The sequence below is a fragment of the Scyliorhinus torazame genome, chromosome 17, assembly GCF_047496885.1.
Source record: "Scyliorhinus torazame isolate Kashiwa2021f chromosome 17, sScyTor2.1, whole genome shotgun sequence".
In the NCBI taxonomy this organism is placed as follows: domain Eukaryota; kingdom Metazoa; phylum Chordata; class Chondrichthyes; order Carcharhiniformes; family Scyliorhinidae; genus Scyliorhinus; species Scyliorhinus torazame.
Window position 1 is genome coordinate 137,839,090 of NC_092723.1, and position 24,417 is coordinate 137,863,506.

The window sequence follows — 24,417 nt, forward strand, 5'->3', positions numbered from 1 at the left end:
GTGGGAGGGTGGGAGGGAGGGGGAGAGAGTGGGAGGGAGAGAGGGAGGGGGAAGAGGGGGAGTGGGGAGAGGGAGGGAGGGGAGAGAGAGGGGAGGGGGAGGAAGAGGGAGACAGGGAGAGAAGGAGGGAGGGGGAGGGAGAGGGAATGAGGGAGGGGAAGAGAGGGAGGGAGGGAGGGGAAGAGGGAGGGGGTGGGAGGGAGAGACGGGAGGAGGGAGGGGGAAGAAGGGGGACTCAGCCCCATAGGCTGTGATCCTGCTGTGCCCCGCACTGGGAGCTGATGCTGAAGCGGCTGTGACCGGGGAGGGAGGGAGGGACATAGTGACGAGAGGAGGCTGACAGCTCCCTTCCTCCTCCAGGAGCGGCTGATGTACGGGACTGGGACCGGGAGCTGAGGCGATGCAGACGAGCCGGAGTTAGGGAGCTGGGGGTGGGGTGTGTGTGTGTGAGGGTGTGTGTGTGTGGGAGGGGGGGGGGGGTGAGGGTGTGTGTGTGGGGGGGGGGGGGTGTCCGGGGGGGGCGATGCCCCAGGCTCGGGCACCATGATGGGGGTGTGTGACCGCGGGATGAAGATGCTGCTGACCACAGTGGGAGCTTTCGCCGCCTTCAGCCTGATGACCATAGCGGTTGGCACCGACTACTGGCTCTACTCCCGGGGAATGTGCCGGAGCAAATCCGGCAGCGACAACGACACAGTGAGGAAAAACGAGGAGGTGATGACCCACTCCGGACTCTGGAGGACTTGTTGTCTGGAAGGTATTTGCCCAGAATGTCCCCCCTCCCCACATCCCTGCCCCCGCTCCCCCACCCTCCCAAATCCCTGCCCCCCCCCCTCCCAAATCCCTGTCCCCGTCCCCCCTCCCAAATCCCTGTCCCCCCTCCCAGATCCCTGTCCCCGCTCAGCCGCCCCCCCAAATCCCTGACCCCGCCCTCCCTCCCAAATCCCTGTCCCCGTCCCCCCCTCCCAGATCCCTGTCCCCGCTCAGCCGCCCCCCCCCCCAAATCCCTGTCCCCGTCCCCCCCTCCCAAATCCCTGTCCCCGTCCCCCCTCCCAAATCCCTGTACCCGCTCAGCCCCCCCCCCTCCCAAATCCCTGTCCCCGCTCAGTCCTCCCCCCAAAACCCTGTCCCCGTCCCCCCCCCTCCCAAATCCCTGCCCCCCCTCCCCCCCTCCCAAATCCCTGCCCCCCCCTCCCCCCCCTCCCAAATCCCTGCCCCCCCTCCCCCCCTCCCAAATCCCTGTACCCGCTCAGCCCCCCCGAATCCCTGTCCCCACTCCCCTCACCTCCCCTTGTCACATTCCCACTTCTCCTCAATCCCGGGATCTATGCCCGGTCTCTCACACAATCCCCATCCGGATCCTCCCGAATCCCATCCCCACCCCGTCGCCTCCCCGGTTCCCAGCCCAGGAGACGGCCAGTTGCGCTCCGGACGGCTCCATCTCTCCACCCAACTGTTACACAGTCACGTCCAGAGCAGCCGGCAGCTCCCGGGGACCAACACCGAGCTCCCGGGGACCATCTCCCGGGGACCAGCTCACCCCCCACCCACCCACCCCCGGGGGGGGACAGCACCCAGCCCCGGGGACAGCACCCAGCCCCGGGGACAGCCCCCAGCCCCGGGGACAGCCTCCAGCCCAGCCAGCCCCGGGGACACCCCCCAGCCCCGGGGACAGCACCCAGCCCCGGGGACAGCCCCCAGCCCCGGGGACAGCTTCCAGCCCAGCCAGCCCCGGGGACAGCCCCCAGCCCAGCCAGCCCCGGGGACAGCCCCCAGCCCCGGGGACAGCCCCCAGCCCCGGGGACAGCACCCAGCTCCGGGGACAGCACCGAGCCCCAGGGACAGCCCCAGCCCCGGGGACAGCACCCAGACCCGGGGACAGTCCCCAGCCGAGCCAGCCCCGGGGACCGCACCGAGCCCCGGGGACAGCACCCAGCCCCGGGGACAGCACCGAGCCCCGGGGACAGCACCCAGCCCCGGGGACAGTCCCCAGCCGAGCCAGCCCCGGGGACAGCACCGAGCCCCGGGGACAGCACCCAGCCCCGGGGACAGCACCGAGCCCCGGGGACAGCACCCAGCCCCGGGGACAGCCCCAGCCCCAGCCCCGGGGACAGCACCCAGTCCCGGGGACAGCACCCAGCACAGGGGACAGCACCCAGCCCCGCGGACAGCACCCAGCCCCGGGGACAGCACCCAGCCCCGGGGACAGTCCCCAGCCGAGCCAGCCCCGGGGACAGCACCCAGCCCCGGGGACAGCACCCAGCCCCGGGGACAACACCCAGCCCCGGGGACAGCACCCAGCCCCGGGGACAGTCCCCAGCCCCGGGGACAGTCCCCAGCCCCGGGGACAGACCCAGCTCCGGGGACAGCACCGAGCCCCGGGGACAGCCCCAGCCCCAGCCCCGGGGACAGCACCCAGCTCCGGGGACAGCACCGAGCCGCGGGGACAGCCCCAGACCCGGGGACAGCACCCAGCCCCGGGGACAGCACCCAGCCCCGGGGACAGCACCCAGCCCCGGGGACAGTCCCCAGCCGAGCCAGCCCCGGGGACAGCACCGAGCCCTGGGGACAGCACCCAGCCCCGGGGACAGCCCCAGCCCCGGGGACAGCACCCAGCCCCGGGGACAGCCCCAGCTCCGGGGACAGCACCGAGCCCCGGGGACAGCCCAGCCAGCCCCGGGGACTGCCCCCAGCCCCGGGGACAGCACCCAGCCCTGGGGACAGCACCCAGCCCCGGGGACAGCCCCAGCCCCGGGGACAGCACCCAGCCCCGGGGTCAGCCCCAGCCCCGGGGACAGCCCCAGCCCCGGGGACAGCACCCAGCCCCGGGGACAGCCCCAGCCCCGGGGACAGCCCCAGCCCCGGGGACAGCACCCAGCCCCGGGGACAGCCCCAGCCCCGGGGACAGCACCCAGCCCCGGGGACAGCCCCCAGCCCCGGAGACAGAACCGAGCCCTGGGGATAGCACCAAGCCCCGGGGACAGCACCCAGCCCCGGGGACAGCACCCAGCCCCGAGTACAGCCCCAGCCCCAGCCCCAGCCCCGGGGACAGCACCCAGCCCCGGGGACAGCACCCAGCCCAGCCAGCCCCGAGGACAGCACCCAGCCCCGGGGACAGCACCCAGCCCCGGGGACAGCACCCAGCCCCGGGGACAGCACCCAGCCCAGCCAGCCCCGAGGACAGCACCCAGCCCCGGGGACAGCACCCAGCCCCGGGGACAGCACCCAGCCCAGCCAGCCCCGGGGACAGCCCAGCCAGCCCCGGGGACAGCACCCAGCCCCGGGGACAGCACCCAGCCCCGGGGACAGCCCAGCCAGCCCCGGGGACAGCCCCAGCCCCGAGGACAGCACCCAGTCCAGCCAGCCCCGGGGACAGCACCCAGCCCCGGGGACAGCACCCAGCCCAGCCAGCCCCGAGGACAGCCCCAGCCCCAGCCCCGGGGACAGCCCCCAGCCCAGCCAGCCCCGAGGACAGCCCCAGCCCCAGCCCCGGGGACAGCCCCCAGCCCCGGGGACAGCACCCAGCCCCGGGGACAGCACCCAGCCCCGGGGACAACACCCAGTCCAGCCAGCCCCGTGGACAGCACCCAGCCCCGGGGACAGCACCCAGCCCCGGGGACAGCACCCAGCCCCGGGGACTTCTCCCAACCCCGGGGACGGCACACAGCCCTGAAGACAGCACCCTGTTAAGGGGACGGCACACAGCCCTGAAGACAGCACCCAGTTAAGGGGACGGCACACAGCCCAGGGGACGGCACGCAGCCCAGGGGTCGGCATCCAGCCCAGGGGTCGGCACCCAGCCCCGGGGACGTCTCCTAGCCCCGGGGATGGCACCCAGCCCACGTGATGGCACCCAGCCCAGGGGATGGCACCCAGCCCCGGGGGCCTCTCCCAGCCCCGGGGATGGCACCCTGCCCCGGTGACGGCACCCAGTCCAGGGGACGGCACCCAGCCCAGGGGGCCTCTTCCAGTCTCCCAGCCCCAGGGATGGCACCCAGCCCCGGGGACGGCACAAAGCCCCAGCGATGGCACAGCCCTGGCGATGTCTCCCAGCCCCGGCGACGTCTCCCAGCCCCGGGGACCTCTCCCAGCCCCGGGGACCTCTCCCAGCCCCGGCGACCTCTTCCAGCCCGGATTACCTCTCCCAGCCCCGGGACGCCTCCCAGCCCTGGGATCGTCTCCCAGCCCCGGGGACAGCACCCAGCACAGGGGACAGCACCCAGCCCCGGGGACAGCACCCAGCCCCGGGGACAGCACCCAGCACAGGGGACAGCACCCAGCCCCGGGGACAGCACCCAGCCCCGGGGACAGCACCCAGCCCCGGGGACAGCACCCAGCCCCGGGGACAGCACCCAGCACCGGGGACAGCACCCAGCCCCGGGGACAGCACCCAGCCCCGGGGACAGCACCCAGCCCCGGGGACAGCACCCAGCCCCGAGGACAGCACCCAGCCCCGTGGACTGCACCCAGCCCCGGGAACGTCTCCCAGCCTCGGGAACGTCTCCCAGCCCCGGGAACGTCCCCAGCCCCAGGAACGTCTCCCAGCCCCGGGACATCTCCCAACCCTGGGGTCCTCTCCCAGCCCCTGAGACGTCTCCCAGCCCCGGGAACGTCTCCCAGCCCCGGGGACGACTCCCATCCTCCTGGAGAGCGAGTGCCCGGCTGGGCATAGAGCCGGAGCAGAGAGAGAGAGAGAGTGGGCAGAGAGGGAGCCAGTGGTGAGAATGACTGAGACGGTATTAAAGCTGCTAAGTCCCCCGTCCCCACCACATTGACTAATAGTGGGGTCAAAGGTCAATCTTCAATTTAAATGGCAGTATTATAACTTCCTTGTTTCAAAATTGAACAAAATTGAAGATAACATTCTGGTGGTATTTTGTGCAGAAAAACCGTGTGAGCTACATACATACCCCATTAAAGCAGGATAAATACCCCCTTGAAAAGAGGAAACAGGGTATTTATCCTGAGGATTTCACATATTATAATGGAGCGTTTTATTCTGCTGCAACACATACAAAACAAGTCTGTCAAAGCTTTTAACCCACAAACCCAAAGCCAGGAATTCCGGCAGAACACAGCTAGCAAGCCCCTCACAGCCTGCAAATAAACCAACATGTTCCTCCCTACATATATTGTGGATAGTATAGAGATAGTGTGGGTTATCCTGGCTGTAGCTGAGGTTCCAGTTGCCCTGGCTGTAGTTAAAGGTCCAGTTACCCTGGTTACAATGGCTGTAGCTGAGGTAACAGTTATCCTGGTTACTCTTGACTGTAGCTGAGGCGCCAGTTGCCTGGTTACTCTGACTGCAGCTAAGGGGCCAGTTGCTCTGGTTGCCCTGGCTGTAGCTGAGGCTCCAGCTGCCCTGGTTACTCTGACTGTACCTGAGGTACCAGTTGCCCTGCCCACTCTGACTCTAACTGAGGTACCAGTTGCCTGGTAGCCCTGGCTGTAGCTCAAGCTCCAGCTGCCCTGGTTACCCTGGCTGTAACTGAGGCGCCAGTTGCCCTGGTTAAATTGCTCAGTCCATGTTATTGCTACTGGAATCTCCCACTCACCGCAGTTCTATGATCTTTGTGACTTTCTTGGTAAATAAAAAACTTGCAAAGCACAAGAGATTTTGTCACTGTTTAAGGTCAGGATGCAGCATACAGAACAAAATAGGTTCAGTGGTTTAATATGATAGAGGAAGTAAGAAATACACAGGGGAATAACCAGTTTGTCATCAGAGAGGATACATTTAAAAGGATTCTCACCTTTAAGAAAAAGATATTTGGCAAGTTTTTTTTTCAGCCTATGCTTTTGTGAAGTAAATCATCTTGAAATGTGTCACTTGAACATGAAGTTGCTGTGAGAAACATGATAGAATGTTTCTCTTCCCTGTTAAATTTTTTTAAATTAAATAGATTTTCGTGAAAAAAAGCGACCTTCAGTAAAAAAGGCAATGTTACGCTGACCTGTGAAAGCTACCTTCAGCCAACCCTGAGATAAAAAAGACTTACACTGCCTTTCACCACCTCCAAACATCTCAAAGCAAATTAACTAGGCAGGAAATGCAGAAGCCAATTTACACGCAGAAAACTCCCACAAACACAGGTTATGAAAATAACCAGTTAATCTGTTTTCATCATAGACTTCGAGAATAGTAAAATTGAGGCCATTTCGTTCACATGGTTATTTCCTATTCTATTTTTCATGTCGCGTTGCTCCTCAGTGACAACATCCAAAAATACAGTGTCAGTATCCACATGTACACCAATGACATCCAGCTCTATCTCACCACAATCTCTCTCAACTCTTCCCCACTCTCTCTGAACTGTCAGACGGTTTCCTAATGGATAAGAAGAAATTTTCTCCAATTAAATATTGGGAAGACTGAAACCTGTTGGGCTGGATGCTCCGTCGGTGGGATCTTTCACCTCGCCGGCAGCGCACTCACGCCCGCGGATTTCCTGATGACGTGGGCCTGCCCACAATGTGAAACTCCACTGGCCGGCGGCCGGGACAGGGGATCCCGCTGCCGGCAGGGGGCGCGCTGCACCAGAAAACGGGTGCGGCGGGACGGAGAATCTCACTCGTTCTCTTCTGTCTCCACGATCCACTTTTCCCTAGCCTCCAACTCTGTCCCTAACCCTAATCCAACTCTGTCCTTCACCCTGGGAACTGCCTGAGGCTAAACCAGACTGTTTGCAACATTGGTGTCATATTCGAACCAGAGCTCAGCTCCGTGGCACATACTCACATCATCACAGGTAATTTATCTCCACCTGCATGACATTGCCCAATTCTGTCCCTGTCTCACCTCATCTGCTGATGAAACCCACATAAATGCTTATTACCTGTATTCTTGACAATTCTAAACTAATTCCTGTCCTGTTCACCCAACATACCAACCATACCCCCCCATCCATTCCCACCCCATGCTTACTGTCCTACATTGGCTCCCACTTAAGCATTGTCTCAATATTAAAATTCTCGCCCTTTTAAAAAATCTCTCGTGGCCCTACCCATCCCCATCTCCGTCATCTCCTCCAGCTCTAAAACTCTCTGAGGTATCTGCGCTCTTCCAATTCTGGCCTCTTGAATATCACCAGTGTTAACTGCTCCATCATTGGTGGCTGTGCGATCAGCTACCAAGGCCCTAAGTCCTGGAATTGTTTCCCTCATAGCTCGCAACTTTAAATGCTCCTATAATCTGTCTCCTTTATCTGCTTTAATATCTCCTTATGTGGCACAGTGTTAACTTTTGTTTTATAATCCTCCTGTGAACTGCTATGGGACATTTTACTATGTTAAAGATGCTGTATAAATACAGGTTGTTGTTTGTGAATATGTATGAGCTCTTTTGGACTGCAATCTAGTGCTCGCACTTTATCCTCTTTCCCCATATCCCTGCAAATGTTTCTCTGTCAACCATTTAGCTTTTTAAAAGCAACAATATAATTTGCATCCTCTACCCTATCAGGCAGTGCATTCAAAATCCTAATTGCTCATTGGGTAAAATATTTTTCTTCGTGCCACTTCTGATTCTTTTATCAATCACCTTACATCTGTATTCCCTGGTTTTCAACTCTTCAGTAACTGCAATAAGTTTCACTTTATTTACGCTATCTGAAATCGTCATGGTTTTAAACACCTACCAAATCCCTTCTAAGCTTTCTCCATTCCCAGGAGAACAACCTCAGCTTCTCAAGTCTATCCACGTAAATGTAATCCTTAATCCCTGGATCCATTCCCGTAAATCTCTCTGCACCTTCTCCAAAACCCTCACATCCTTTCTAAAGCATGATGCTAAGAACTGGACACAGCACTCCAACTGGGGCCAAACTAGTGTGTTACATTGGTTGAGTATCATTTCCTGGTTAGTTGTTGGATAAGGGATATATCTTGGCCAGGACATTGGGGAGGACCCCTCTGCTTTGGTTTCAATAGTGTATATCGGATCTTCTTCTGTCACTCACCTGAAAGGGCAGATGGGGCCTCAGTTCAATGCCTCATCTGGTGACATCTCCGATGATGTTGCCCGAGTGCTGCAATGGGTGTGTCAGCCTTGATTTTGTGCACAAGTCTCTCGAGTGGGACTTGAATTCCCGACCTTCCGAGTAAGAGGTGAGAATGCTACCCACTGAAACACAACTGACACAAGTCTGATGTTTCTGGGTGAGTGTTTCCAGAAACAAGTCAGTGTCGTTTGAGACAAAATGCAGCCTCCCCTCAGGCTACTTCCCAAGGCCAGCACTTGTAGCAGCCCTTTGTCTAATGGGCAGTGGGGATCTTATTAGTCGGCATATTATTTCTGTCCTGCTGGGCAGAGGAAAGACAGCATTCTGAGCCTTGATACTAATTAAAGCACAATTTTGATCCCCAAGCACCCTCATCAATACATTAACAGATCTGTCAAAATGTAACCTGTGTGCTTAACCTGAATCAAAGGGCAGACGGAGTGTGATAGGACACTGAAGCAGTAAGATTCAAGGGACACTTGAATGCATTTCTGGAGAGAGAAGGGACTGAGAGATCAAATAACTAAGTCGTTTGGGCCTAGAAACATTGGTGAGGTTGTTGAGAAAACGTGCACCAGGTTTGACAAATGGAACAACGTTGTTCCGTTTTGCACCTGCAGAATATACCAAGGGTCCCAATGTTAGTGTGCAGCCCATTTCTCAAACTCAACCATAGCTTCTCAAATTCATCACCGCATGCAAGGGTCTGATCTTTGCACTTTCAGCCCGATCACTCCAGTACCTTTGGCAGTAACTGAAGAGTAAGGGTTATCTCCAAGGACTCTGTCTTCAGCCTTTTGCTGAAGTGCTGTTCTACACCAGCCTTGATCTGATTGAGCAGCAGGATGGGCACAAGTAGCTGAATGGCCTTCTGCTGTCTGTATGTTCTTGTTCTCACCATGTCCTCCTGGGAGTCCTGGTTACTTTGTTGCTACATAAGGTAACTGCTTGATAAGACATTAGTAAAGATATCCCAGTGCCTTGAGGGATATTAAGTGTCTACTTTATAAGGCCACAAAGCGAACACAGAAGAATTTAACGGATCGCTGGGTTGAGAGTTTTTTCCGGTTAGGTGAAATGTTAATGTTGTCACGATCCCCGGGGACCACAGGCTGCTCTTTCCTTTGAGAACTGACCGGTGGTGGTTTAACCTGAGGGTCACAACACCTCAGGCGAGGGGCAAGGTTGGGCAGGCGGGGCCTTCATGAATATCCCCAGCCGGTACGAGAATTGAACGCATGCTGTTGGCGTCACTCCGCATCACAGACCTGCCATCCAGCCATGTGAGCTAACCGACCCTCACTACTGGTGAGGAGAGAACCAGAAAAACTGTCTTTTTTAACATCAAGCTTTAAACATTAAGAGGGGATCTGACAGAGGTGCTGAATATTATGATGTAGTTCCACTGGTTAGTGAGTCTGTGATTTGAAAGAATACATAATTATTTTAAAAGTAATTTACAGTCACTATTAAAATGACAGAATAGAATACAATTATGCAGAATGTAGAGCACCGCAACAGGCCGTTCCAAATGGTCTATGTCACTGTTTATGCTCCCCCTTTGTCCGATCCTATCAGTATAACCTTTGATTCCATTTTATTCTGTGTGCACTTATCTAGCTTGCCGTTAAATTTATCAATGCTATTCACCTCAATTGCTCCTTGTGGTAGCGAGTTCCACATACTCGCCACTATCTGGACAAAGATGTTTCCCCTTAATTCTCTGTGGACTATCTTACATTTATGGTCCCTACCTCTGATCTAAGTCACAAGTGGAAACATCTGCTCTATATCTAAATGAAGAATGGAAGTAGCGAGAAGATCCTCAACACAGAGGCAGGCCCCAAGATACAGAAAAAAGAATGGGCAGCACGGTAGCACAACGCCAAGGTCGCAGGTTCAATTCCTCGCTGGGTCACTGTCCGTGCAGAGCATGCACGTTCTCCCCGTGTCTGTGTGGGTTTCCTCCGGGTGCTCCGGTTTCATCCCTCAGTCCAAAGACATGCAGGTTCGGTGGATTGGCCATGATAAATTGCCCTTAGTGTCCAAAAAGGTCAGGAAGGGTCCTGTGTCCCCAAGGATAAAATGATCCATTATCGCGGGGAGCATCAGCAGACGGGAGGGATCCCAGATATTCAGGTCCACACCACTGGGGCACTGCAATGCACGGGGGAGGTCGAGGAGAGGGCAGTGACATGGATGCCATCGATTGCCCAGGCCTGGCCCAGGTTGAAGGTGATGAATGTAGATGCCAGGATGCATAGGGCATCCGTAACAGCGCAGATGCACCTGTGTGTGGACGACTGCAAGATCCCACACAGGTCCCCGCTCAAACCCTGGAATAAGCCCGAGGCGCAAAAGTTCAGGCCGACTGTCACCTTGGCAGCCACCGGGAGTGGGCATCCTCCACCATACCCCCACGGTGCCAGGTGCGCCACCATCTGACACAGGTGGAGCATTGTCTCCCTACTGAGCTCGAGTCGACAGTGTAGCCATCTGGGATGGCTACGTCCTGATTATAAAATGGACACTTGCAAAGAATGCAGGGAAAATTGGACAATACTGAGAAACAAGCAGGTGTAAGGTCTGTCTGTTGATTAGAGCCTTAACTCTCAAACAGGACAGAAACTGCTAAGCCATCTACATACTAATGAGCCATCTCCGGGGACAAAAGGGAAACGATAAACAATGTTAAGGCAGACACCCCGGCGCCAGAGGAGACTCAAACAAAGCAAACCAACGGCCATCTAGGACACGTCCAGCAACCAGGGAACCCACCCCTCTATTGGAGGAAGATCGATAAGAATGATTGGGAAAGGCCTAATTAATTGAGGCCAAGTTCAAGGCCTGCCCAAAAGCGCGCAAAGCCCTTTAAGGTATAAAAGGTATTCCCCGAGAGAATCTTTCTTCTTTGGCCTTGGCTCTCAGCGAAGAGAGAGACCAGCCGAGCAGCTACACCAGACCAAGTAAGTTCCAAGACAACGCACGCTACGAGATAGACGCTCCTAGTTGCTATCCTGTAAACAGCTCAACCCAGCCGCGTCAGAACCGAGCAACGGCCATTGTTCCTCTGACTGAGTGGGCACCCGAAGGTAAGTATAGGCTTTAGTAATAGTAATAGTTTAGTTTGTAGAGTTTTATGCATGAGTATATTTGACTGTGTGTAAATAAATGAGCATTGCTTTTGAACTTACTAACAGGTGTATCGAGTCTTTGATCAGTATTCGGTTCTGAACCTTGTGGCGGTGTCGAAAGATACCTGGCGACTCTTGAGCAAACGTAATTAAACAGAGCCAAATTAAGAGACAACACCAAAGAGAGCAACATTTACTGGCGACATCTGACGGGGCCCGACTTAGAAGTGGCCTAATCACTCCGAGAGAACCCAAATTTGAATTGAGAATCCAATTGGAAACAGTAAAACCACAAGCATAAGAACAGTACTGATCAAGCCTCTGAGATTCAGAAGTGTGTTAATGCATGCGTACTAACAGGAACATAAGGTAAACCTGAGAGATTTTGTTGCATAAAATTGTCGGGAGTTTTGTAGGCCGGAAAGTAGCGTAAGCCGTACCCGTGTTTACATCACCGCTTTATCACCCCCTGTTCCAAATTCAGTAGAGAACCTAGATAGAGAAAATGGCAATGAAAGCAATGGAACGCCTTATGAACCCCCAGGAATTCGAGGTCGCAGCGACCAGTAGAGTAGGACAGTGTCCCGTTTGGGAAGAAGAGATCAGGAAATATCTCAAAGGGAAAGGATGGCCCCTTTGGAGCGAATTCTGCGCTAATGAGGAAACAGGTCCCGGGAGTATAGGACATACTTGGTGGGAGAACCTGTCCGAGATACACAAGAAGAGCTTGGGGAAAGCTCGCAAGCCCATGGCAATCGTGTCCTGTTTGGCACAATTGTGAGGCACAGAAGAGGTCGTTAGGACGCTCCGTAGAGAGATAGAGGAGAGAGACAGAAGTAGTGAGGTAGACGTGAGTGAGGTAGAGAAGGAGAATCGAGACTTAAGAGAGCAGTTAGCAACAAGGGTCAGAGAGGTGGATGATGCCAAGTGGGCACATCAGTCTTGTCTCGCACATTTGAACAGCTTTCAGACACAATACGATAAGGCCTACCAGGACACGCAACGTGCGGTCTTGGTAAGACAAGAGACAGAACAGCAAGTTGAGAAATTGCAGAAACAGTGCAATGGTTTAAAAGCAGCCCTACGAGCACTCCATACTTCCACAACGGAACAAAGGCAGAGCTCCGTAGACCATGCAAAGTGCCGGAAGCAAATTGCAGAATTGCAATCTCTGCTTTCCGTTCAAAATGGGTTTCAAAGCACATTTGGACCACAATTAGATCAAGAAAACGGCCCCGACTGGCAGGAATTGAGCGAGACTGCCCATAGATACGTACATGGGACATGTACGCAGGAAAAACCCCAGAAAAGGAAAGCGCCCCAACCCCCAACCGAACAGGCAGAACACACCCCCATGAATCCTGTGACCACACACCACAGGGCCGCAGGAGAAGGAGAAGCAGATTTCCTTTACACAACCCCGTTAACCGTGACCCAATTACGGGACGCGTGTGGAAAAATTACACCATTCCTTCCCACTTCAGACTCCCACCAATTTTTCGCTAAAGTCAAACAGCAGGCCTGTACGGCAAACATGTACGGCCTGGACGAAAAGGAGCAAGTGAAGCTCACAGTTTTAAGCCTCGACCCTTCAGTCGTGGCAGCCCTTCCCGACCCACAGAATGTAGGAGGAGGCACACTCCAAGAGATGCACACAGCGATCCTTGATGCGATCGGCTTTAACAGAGGAGACCCGGTAGAAGGCCTAAATAAGTGTAAGCAAAAGAAGACAGAGCACTCCACAGCGCTTGCTGGACGTTTGTGGATTCACTTCACAGCAGTTTTCGGAGAGTTAGCCCGCGCCCATTTGTCCCCAGATAATATGGCCAAATGGACCTGAATTCTAGTCTCCCACGCCACAGAAGCAGAACCAAAAGCTTGCGCAAATTATGACCCCTCAGATGAGGCCCACAATGAAAAATGAGTTTTGAAGAGATTGTCCCGCGCTTGGGAGCATTCAGTACAAGGCAAAACCGCATTTATAACACCCGATGAAGAGCAGGCAGAGATGAACCCAGTTAAAGCGCACCAGAACCCTGCGTGGGTAAATGAGGGCAGGAACAGCCCACCCCAGCCCAAAGCTCAGGAATGTTACAACTGTGGACAGCTAGGACACTTTGCACGAGAGTGCAACGCGCCCCAGAAGCAGCAGAGAAGCCAACAGACAGGCACCCTAAACAGGAATAGGGCAAAGCCGATCCATAGTGTTAGCGCCCGTTCAGCGAATGCAGACATGAACGGCACCGACTGACGGTGTTCGGGCTCCCCAACTTAGGTCTGCAACACCCTTTGGGAAAAGTCTGGTAGACCGGTAGAGGCAGGCAAAGTTCGGGGACAATCCGTAGAATTTCTTTGGGACACAGGAGGGTCCCGCACCACACTCAATACCTCCAGGATGTTCCAGCGAGCTACGTGGCCCACAACAGACACCATTACACTCAGCGGTTTTACAGGCCATTTACAACACATAACAGCCCCTGTAGCAATACAAATAGGGAACATCACAACTAAGCACCCCATAGTTTTGGTTGATCTGCCCCAGACAGCAGAACATATCCTTGGGATCGATTTCATGAGCTCCCATAACCTTTCTTTTGACCCAGTGAACAAGTGTATTTGGAAAATGGCAAGGCAGCACAAACCCCCGCCACGCTCACAGTAGGAGTACGTAAACAGGATTAGCTCAGTAGGAGACTTCTGGTTCAACCCTCGAACCATTAGTGCAGACAAACAAGTTAGGGCTGTCCTGCAGGAACATAAAGCAGCATTTGCGCAGCACAAGCACAACTGTGACAAATTGGCTGGCTTTGTGATCATTACAGGTCCCGACCCCAAACCCCAGAAACAGTACGGATTTCCCCAGGAAGCAGAGGGAGAAATCTCCAAAGTCATAGAGTTTGTTGCATCAAGGCGTACTCAGATCAGTAGCCTCCACAAACAACGCACCAATTTGGCCCGTCAGGAAACAGGATGGAACATGGCGATTGACCATTGATACCGAGAACTGAACAAAGTAACCCCAGCAGCAGCCCCCACCATAGCCACGAGTCCCGAGCCCATGCTCAAACAGGGACTCCAGTCAAAAGAAATTTCGGACATTAGTAACGGCTTTTGGTCCATTCCATTGGCTAAAGCATGCCAGTACAAATTTGCCTTTACATTCCAAGGGCAACAGTACACGTGGACGTGCCTTCCACAAGGCTTCCACAACTCCCCCTCATTTTCCACCGACAACTGGCAAATGGATTAACAAAATTTTCCCGCCCCGATTGTACGATCCAGTACTTAGACGATGTTACTACAGACAGACACAAAGGGAGAGGACATTTCGCTTCTCGCCGAACTCCTAGCACTCCTAAAAGAAATTGGTTGTAAAATCAACCCCAAGAAGACCCAGATTTTGCAAGAGAAAGTGATTTACTTGGGAACAGTGATCACTCATGATAAACACGAGATCGAGCAAAAGAAAATTGACTCGATCATCAAATTGTCCCTTCCCCACAATATCTCAGCCCTCCGGTCATTTCTAGGAATGGTTGACTACTGCCGAAACCATATTGACGGTTTCGCCACTAAAGCAGCGCCCCTATCCGACCTTCTCAAGAAGCAGGCACCTTGGGAATGGCTTCCAAAGCATACGGATGCCGTGGATGCTTTAAAAAGAGAACTCAGCACAGCCCCCTCACTACAGGTCCCAGATCCAGTTTCCCCATACACTATCGAAGTAGCAAGCACCGACCGAACCCTTTCGGCCGTACTCCTCCAGGAACGCCATGACCAATTACGCCCTGTAGCAGTTTTTTGGGCAGTACAATACTTTGCCTACATTACAGGACTCAACCCCATCACCATCCTCACAGAACACACCCCGACACAGCTATTGTTAGACGGCCGACTTAAGGATGGCACAGTCAGCCAAATCCGCGCAGCCCGTTGGACCCTTCACAGAAAAAGAACCAAGACCCACACCTTCCTTGCCGATAATTTGCAGTATGCAGGCACCCCTCATGAGTGTTGGATCATCACTACAAAACACAACACAAGCCCATTTATTCCTAAAACACCTCCCAGAAAAACAGGTAGTACACCCCAGAGACACCAGCCCACAGACACGTGCTCACCCCTGAAGATTTATGTGGATGGCTCCACCACAGTATTAAATGGAAAGAGAATTACAGGTTGCGGTATTTACGTAGAGGACGCGCAGGGACGCGCCCTAGATGAAATTTCATTAAAGTTGCCAGGACACTTAGGCTCGCAGGCAGCAGAACTGGCAGCAATTGCATACATTGTAGACCACCCCGACTCATTCCCGACCCCAGCAGCCATCTATTCGGACAGCTTGTATGTCTGTAATAGTTTGACAGAGTTCCTACCACTCTGGGAAACAAGAGGATTTGTTTCCGCGGACAGTAAACCCCTACCCTCAGCCCCATTACTCCGCCATATCCTAGAGACAGCGAAGGACAGAAAATATGGAATAATTAAGGTTCGCAGTCATCACCGTTCTTCCCCCCTGGTAACGTTAAAGCAGGTGCCCTAGCAAAGGCAGGCTCCAGGCCAACATTCAGGATCTAGCGAAGGCACAGAAAGAGACCGAGAAACTCAGGCACGTTTTAAAGGGAACCTTCCCAGCCCCGTATGATAAATACAAAAACGCAATAACCACACATGACGGTGTAATTTCAAAGGATGGCATTTATATAGTTCCCAGCCAGGACAGGAACCAGATCATTTATTAGTTCCATGACAATCATGGACACCAAGGTATTGAACCCACCCTAGCCCACCTCAGACCGCTCTGCTGGTGGCCTGATTTAACAATCGATGTAACGCACTACATAGAGAATTGCTTAATCTGCGCCCAGAACAATCCGGACAGATATGCGAAAAAGGCTCAACTTAGTCATAACCGCCCCGTTAATGGACCCTGGACAAATCTCCAGATAGATTATATAGGACCCCTCCCCCCCGTGCAGAAATGGTTATAAGTATGTGTTGGTGGTCATAGACACCTTCACAAAATGGGTGGAAGCTTTTCCATCGCAAACTAATACGGCCAAGACAACAGCTAAAATATTAACACACCACATCTTTACAAGATGGGGCCTCCCCCGCCGTATAGAATCCGATCAAGGCTCCCATTTCACCGGACGTGTAATGAAAAACGTCCTCCCAATTTTCGGCATTCAACAAAAATTTCATATTGCATACCACCCCCAGTCAAGTGGTATTGTAGAGAAGGTGAATAGGACATTAAAAGCCACCCTCAGGAAGATGGTACAGCAAAATAACAGCACCTGGGATTCAGTTCTCCCATTTGCTTTGATGTTTTTAAGAAACACGGTATCCACGTCCACAGGATACAACCTCCACACCCTCATGACCGGACGCCCCATGAAAGGCACTGAGTATTTATTAGGACTGGATTTGGCCAGCCCGCAGTCACAGCCCTCACGCATGAAAATGCGGTTCAACAACTGCTCCAGAACATAAAGGCAGCCCATAACATAAAGTCTCAGCTTTGAGACTTGGAACCAGGGAGAAACAGAGCAAGGCTTGTTTCAACAAAACAGTACACGCCACTAAGTTTACAGTAGGGCAACAAGTTATGCTTTCCCTTTACAACCCCAGTTCATTCCTTTCCCCAAAATATTCCGGACCGTACTCCATTTCGGACATAGTCAGCCCCTCAGTATACAAAATAACATATCCCAATGGTAAGTCTGTGTGGTTTCACATAAACCAGCTCAAGGCTTATGGCTCGCAGAATAACCACACACACCACATCGTGCTCGCAACAGCAGACGATCACACCCCGCCCACAGAGGATGTTTTCCTACCCTCCCCCACCCAGTCCAGCCCGCCCTAAGACACGACTTCAACTCTGCCGTCAGAGGCACGACTCCGCCTCTCTCTTCCCTCAACCAGCAGCGACAGTGATAGCAATCACGGTGACGATAGCCACAGCACACCACGTTACGACTATACCCCTGCACCAGGCCCCACTCCCAGCGATTCTGAGCATGATTCCACTTACCCCTTCGAGATTACATATATCAAAGCCCCTGACCCAGACCCACCGCCCGACGATTACGGATTAAAGCACAGTAGCTCCAACCTCGACACACGATTCTGGCACCAAGACAATTCGCTCAGGCTCATCCTGAATGATGAGATGGACCCCAATTTGCCCCAAGCAGCTTTAGCACAGTTACTACAGTCAAGAGTTTGGCAGCCGGGAGAAGATGATGATTTAGAGTCTGACTCCCACCAAACGAATCCCTTTGCGACCCTGTTCGCTATTGAGCAGTGAGGTGTCCAGATGATGGAGAAAAAAGGAACCGATGGAGAGATACGGTGTCCTTTCTGATGGAACCTGCACCATTTTCGTTGTATGTTTGTTCGTTAGTGTTAACATTAAGTGTTGTTCGTAAACTCGAATGTTTCACGGCCCCACGTCACCACTCCTTTGATGCCCAATGCCTGTTAATGGAACAAGTTTTGTCGCCAGACAAACGTTCAGAGGAACTAGTTTGTCGACAGAACACGACTCATAGCTACTCTCCTGATTCGAGAGGAAGCCCCCACGACGACCGCATTCTTACCCGTTCTTGCCGGTTGCTCAGGCAGTGGAGAAACAGAATTGGTCCCCGCCCTGCCTGAGGACCACCCTCTGGTCAGCTATGCTCGGGTAGAGCACATACGGCATTGATCACCGTCCTACACGGGGATTCCACCCATTTCTTACCCGCCACGGCCCATACACACCCCATTTTGGCTCGTTACGTTCAAAATTCTTTTGTTTGGTTTTGGCAACCCTTAGGTTGCTTCCGTATGCTATTTACATCCTCAAACATTGGGATGGTAAATCTCACAGGCTGTGAGACGGCTCGCAGTATGGCAGTATTTTTCTTAGATGTCTTGTCCCAACATTTGGTGTAAAAAAAATGAGGGAGTCACATTTGGTGATTCATTATAAAAGGAAATTGGCAACAAGACAGACAGACAGACATACGAGATCTTAAGCAAGATAATAACAGAAATTATGCTTGTGTTCACAGAACTCCAGAACCTCAGGAACCCCAGAGGAAGACAAAGAAGAAGTCCGACAAAGATGAAGACAGCCTTCGTGTTCACGTGAATCTTAGCGGGATCCCTTCAGTTGCGCGCGGACACTACCCCCCTGACCCCTACCACATAAACCGTAAATGATTCCCACCCCTGCAATACACGGAACCCTGGGATAACTAGCCCTGCAACAGCTAGCAATACCCCGACCTGGTGTGATAAGTTTGTCACCTGGTACTCACTCTCATATGTAGTCGAAGCACTCTTAGTGCAGGAGATACTTTGCAGTGTCATGCAAACATTTAGAGTTAGGAAATGGCGAAAGAGAGCATATCGCTCTCGCACCCCGGTATACAGGTTTAGGTCCCCCATTTTCGGATTTCACCAGACCCCCGAACCCATTGGGTCGGATTAAAGTGCATCCATTTTTCCTTTATGTATTCTGTGGAATAAAGAGATGTAAACCTCTGTGTCTGACTGCCAGGCCAGAGATATTTGTGTGCTGCTATTTTGTACAGTTTAAGATGTAATAGATTATTTTTGGATTGTTTGAATGAGGATAGTTTATTGAGAATAGTTAGAGGTTCCAGTCTTTTATTTTTCTGTAATGCATGTATCAATGTCATCGCGTTCCGTAGAGTTTTATGATAATGAATGTATTTAAAATGGTTTAGGTAAAATTGTGTTGCATAGGATAGGACAGTGTAGAGCCTAAGTATGGGTGCTCTGTTTGGTCAGAGGATGAAGATGACGCAGTAGTGTGATCCTTCACGCTTCGCGTTGAGGATCACAAGAAGGGAGAGTAGCCATCTGGGATGGCCATGACCCGATTACAAAATGGAAACTTGCAAAGAATGCAGGGAAAATTGGCAATACTGAGAAACAAGCAGGTGCAAGGTCTGTCTGTTGATTAGAGCCTTAGCTCTCAGACAGGACAGAAACTGCTAATGAGCCATCTCCGGGGACAAAAGGGAAACATTTAGACAAACAATGTTAAGGCAGACACCCTGGCTGCGAGAGGAGACTCAAACAAAGCAAACCAACGGCCATCTAGGACACGCCCAGCAACCAGGGAACCCACCCCTCTATTGGAGGAAGATCGATAAGAATGATTGGGAAAGGCCCAATTAATTGAGGCCAAGTTCAAGGCCCGCCCAAAAGCGCACAAAGCCCTTTAAGGTATAAAAGGTATTCCCCAAGAGAGAATCTTACTTCTTTGGCCTTGGCTCTCAGCGAAGAGAGACCAGCCGAGCAGCTACAGCAGACCAAGTAAGTTCCAAGACAACGCACGCTACGAGATAGACGCTCCTAGTTGCTATCCTGTAAACAGCTCAACCCAGCCGCGTCAGAACCGAGCAACCGCCATTGTTCCTCTGACTGAGTGGGCACCCTAAGCTAAGTATAGGCTTTAGTAATAGTGCTAGTTTAGTTTGTAGAGTTTTATGCATGAGTATATTTGACTGTGTGTAAATAAATGAGCATTGCTTTTGAACTTACTAACAGGTGTATCGAGTCTTTGATCAGTATTCGGTTCTGAACCTTGTGGCGGTGTCGAAAGATAACTGGCAACTCTTGAGCAAACTTAATTAAACAGAGTCAAATTAAGAGACAACACCAAAGAGAGCAACAACAGTGGCACACCCAGTCCGGCAGCTCCTCGAAGGACAGGCACCGACAGTATGTACGTCGCCTGATGCAGCGTCTCCTGCGTTCCACCTCCTCGGCCTGATAGATGACCTGCACTTGAGCCACAAAAGTCCCTGCATTTCTGGGTAAGGCTCCTCTTGTACAAGGTCCTCCCTGGGTTGTCCCTGGCACACACACCGCCGTGCATCCGCCACAACAGCAGCGCCCAGTGTTAGACGTTTTAGTTGCTGTGATATGAAGAGTCTAAAGTTCTGTTCCTTCTTCACAAACACACATTTATTTCCTTCCGACAGCCTTTGCACAAAACTCGAACTATACATCACCTGACAGAGGCCACCTGAAGCCCCTTTACATATCAGTGTCAATTAATGGATACTTAACATAAATGAGACAACTAATTGCAATGTCTCTTAACCCATTACTTCAACAGTCTCCCCTTCCTTGGAGAAAAAAAAAAATTAGGTGAAAACAAAATTTCAAGAAACTCAAAAACACACACATGATTTCCCCCCATTTTTTTTTTGTTTGGACGAGAAAGAAAAAAAACTGTCACAGGAACAAGCGCCCTTCATTAACAATATCCAAAAGTTTCTGTGAACTTGCCCCTCTTTTCGTAAAACAGTCTGACAGTTGATAGCTCCTGTCGACCCATTTAATTTTTGTTATTTCCCCTCTGTCCAACATCTGCTTCAAACTTGCGATGTCTATCCGAAACCTCTTTTCATTGACACTTTTTGTAGAGTGCACATTTTCCCACAGGGATTTATTGTCAATGTGACAGTCAATGGGTATATTACCCAAATCCCCTAATCCGAAAATTTCTGTCAATGTCTGATTTATATAAAAGGCCATATCCACCGCCTCTACAAGGCTTAACATCTCAGCAGCCAAAGTGCTTTTTACCACTCTCCTTATTTTCTTTGTTTCCCACACAAGCGGGCAACATTTTCCATTGTTCCCCAAAAGGAAAATTATAAAACCTCCTGCGCTTGAAACCCCATCACATAAATTTACGTAGGACGCATCACTATAAACTATGAGTTTCAAGTGCCTAAGGTCACCTAAAACCGGGAACTTCAAAACACACTCCTGCATTTTTAGTTTGGCCAATGCTTTATTTGCTCTTAGTATGTCTTCCACTTTGGGATCATTAATTTTTGTACTTAACTCTAAGACATCAAAACTCACGTCCGGTCTAGTCGGTCTACGTAACCAGTTCAGTTGCCCAATTAAACTTTGCAGTTGCTCTTTTTCTATCTTTGAAACCATTGTGTCTTTTTGTGAAACTCGGCCCAACTAATTGCTATTGGGCTGATGCTTTCCAAATAAGATTGCTGACGTAAAGTTGCCCCTAACTTAGTCTGTCCAATTTCCAGTCCAATATATTTAAATGCACCGGAAGCCTGACTTCCAACCCTGAATTCTTTCCTCAACCCAGAGATTACAATAGCTTCAAAATCACTAGTCCCACCCCACATAAAATCATCGACATGCATCATAAAAATGCCAGAAAGATTTCCTTTATAGTGACAATAAAACATTTCAGGATCTGCTTTCAACTGGCAACAGCCTAACTTTAACAAAACTGACCTTACCGAAAAATACCAGACTCTAGATGCATCATTTAATCCATATACACATTTGTTCAACTTCCAGAGTACCCCTTCTGTGTTAGCTGCTTCTTTAGGAGGACGGAGAAAAATGTCTCTCTGAAGCTGATGCCCCCGCAAAAGGCAGCTTTTATATCTATAGATTTGCATTCCCATGCCTTTGTGGCTAATAGAGCCAAGAAGATCCTTAAAATAATCTTTCCTGCTGTAGGTGAATCTACCCTTAAATCCTGATCTTCTAAGTTTTCTTCAAATCCCCTTGCCACAAGCCTGGCCTTTGCCTTATAAGTTCCATCCGGAAGAACCTTTTCCGTGCAAATCCATCTGTGGGATAGAGCTCTTTGTCCCCTATTCGGTACTTCCGTGTATACCTCAAATTCACTCCAACTATGCAATTCTTGCTGTTTAGCTTCTTTTCATCTAATTTATTTGAAGCCACCAAAATCTCACGTGCATGTGGGCTTCTACTCCTATTAGTATTCGTAGTCTTACTCATGTTCCGAGATCTTGATAAACTACGTCCCCTCTCCCGCCTGGTATCTCGTTCTGTACTGCTACTGCTTGATCTTTCCCTTCTGCTGTGGGATGTCCTCTCAGTAGTTCTCGACCTTTTCCTGCGGACCTGTTCAGTATCCGATGTACTATCTGAACTGGCACTGCATTTCTGTGCCCTCCATTTTTGAACTTCGTTTTCCCAATCCATTGTCTTGACTCCTTCCCCTGAATGCTGTACATTCAACCAATGTTTATACTTTCCAGTGGCCTTCCCTGCTCTACTAATAACAGTTGCATCCTTCCATTGACTAGACCCTTCAGGCAAGTATGTCACTTTTGTACCAACTTTTGGCAGTTGCCCTTTCGGAAAAATGGCCTGTTCTAATTCATCAGAAGTGTTGTGTTCCTCCAAAGAAACCCTATCTATATCAGTTAATTGGTCCTCATAGTTCTGTAACACATGCGTACCAGATAACTCTGGTTCCTCGTCATGTCTGTCTGCTCTGTCTAAATTTGAAATCTGTACCCATTATCCTTGATGAATGTACCCTAACAGTTTGATTACCATGTTGCAAAATAATTGTTTTGCCATCCATGCCTATGATCTTCCCTGGGCCTTTCCATTCATTAGAATTGTCTCTCTTATAGTATAACATGTCTCCTTGCTGAAAAACGGCATCTGATGGCCATATGTAATGTCTTAAAGCTCTGCGAATTCTTTCAGAGACTTCTGCTTCCAAAAAAGCTTTTCTACTGCTATGTAAAGCATTTAAATGTTCAGCAAAACCAGAGCTAATTGTAGTCCCCTCCCAAGCTGGAGGCTGGTCATCCAAAATGGACAGAATTTTAGGATTTCTACTAAACACTAATTGATAAGGACTATAGCCCCCAACCATCTGCAATGAATTATTTGCATGTACTGCCCATGCTAAAGCTGAATTTAGCCTGCAATTTGGTCGATCTGCCAAAATTTTCCGAAGCACGTCATCGATGACAGCATGATTTCTTTCACAGACACCATTACTAAATGGGCTTTCTGCAGCCATATTCATAACTCTGATATTCATGTTATTACACATATCCCTAAACTCATCATGAGCAAATTCTCCCCCATTGTCCGTAAGGAATCTTGCTGGTGGACCCATTCCTATCCCAATCCATTTTTCCACGATTTGATCCAGAATTACTCTCTTTTCTTTACTTCGTACAATCGTTGATTGACTAAATCTGGTTGCTAAATCTACAAAATGCAAAATAAATATATTATTGTTTTATCCCAGATCTTGAGGTCCATGGCCACAATGTCGTTAAAATCCCTGGCCAAAGATAGGGATACTATCGGTCGTGCTGGTGTCCTTCTGTACTTCCTACAATCTTCACAGCGGTCACTAACCTGTTCTATCAGTTTAGTATAGTCGTCATCCCTTACCCCTGCATCCTTTAATAAATTTTTCAGCCTCCGAGGAGACGGATGTGCAAATTGTCTATGCAGTTTTAATACCACAAGCTTTTTATCAGCTAAAGTCCCATTTTCAACTGCCATTAACACATCCTTAACCACTGTACTTGAAATATTATTTGTCAGTAATGGAATACAAGTGTCCCGACTGTGTAAATTGTAAGTCCACCGTCTTCCCAAAAATTGTTGCCTTATCCTGTTCCAAATCCAGTTTCATGTGTGCTTTCTTCATCGACGGTCTGCTCAGAAGCAAAGGTATCTCACTTGATACAACACCCGTGCTAATGAAATGATTCACTCTGGCAATATTGCAAGGGATCACCACTCTTTTCAGCGACTTCAGAGTATTATCATCCCCAAACCTGAAACTTGTGGAACTTCCAAATTCCTTAACCTTGTTACGATTTTCAGCATTCAAAGAGTCCAGGTAACATTTTAACCAGTCAATTCCACACACAGTAGATGTGCAGCCACTATCCAATACAGCACAGTTGAAGGATTCTGCAACCAACACCCTCATTACGGGTGTAAAACTGCTTGTCAAGAGGACAATGCCTTCTTTCTGGTCACTATCTTTTTCCTCTTCTGACTCTTCCGTGTCATGTGTTGCTTCAAACACTTTATCATAATGAATTGGACAGTTGAAAGCATAATGGTATTGAGAGTCACATCGAAAACATCAATTAATCATGCCCCGTGCATTTCTGGGGTTCATCTTCCTATTGTAGGCTCTAACTGGGTTTCTGTCTTCATAATTTCCTTGTCTCGGTCTCCTTCTATAGTCTTGAGCCCTGTTCATAGCCATACGATTTTGCCATCCTGTTAGTAGTGTATCTTCCATATTCTGCCTTATTGCAGGCTGACCTATTTGGGTCATCAGAGCCATCGGAATCGAATGTTTCCCCAGAAACTTTTGTAAAGCTTTTGTCATCTGTTCGAATAAGGTATCCTTATCAGTAAACTGAACTCCTGTCAAAACCAGGAACCTATCCATGTTGCTC

General features: G+C 51.1%; 1 protein-coding gene across 2 annotated transcripts in view; it reads left to right on the forward strand.

The window, feature by feature from the left end:
• The first annotated feature begins 534 nt into the window (after positions 1-534).
• LOC140394179 (voltage-dependent calcium channel gamma-3 subunit-like) overlaps positions 535-24,417 on the forward strand; it is a 78,894-nt gene continuing 55,011 nt past the window's right edge. For both annotated transcript variants that reach the window (XM_072481133.1, XM_072481134.1), the window contains exon 1: positions 535-757. In XM_072481133.1, coding sequence (XP_072337234.1) covers positions 544-757 — 214 coding nt within the window. In that variant the 5' untranslated portion in view covers positions 535-543. The remainder of the gene's footprint in view (positions 758-24,417) is intronic.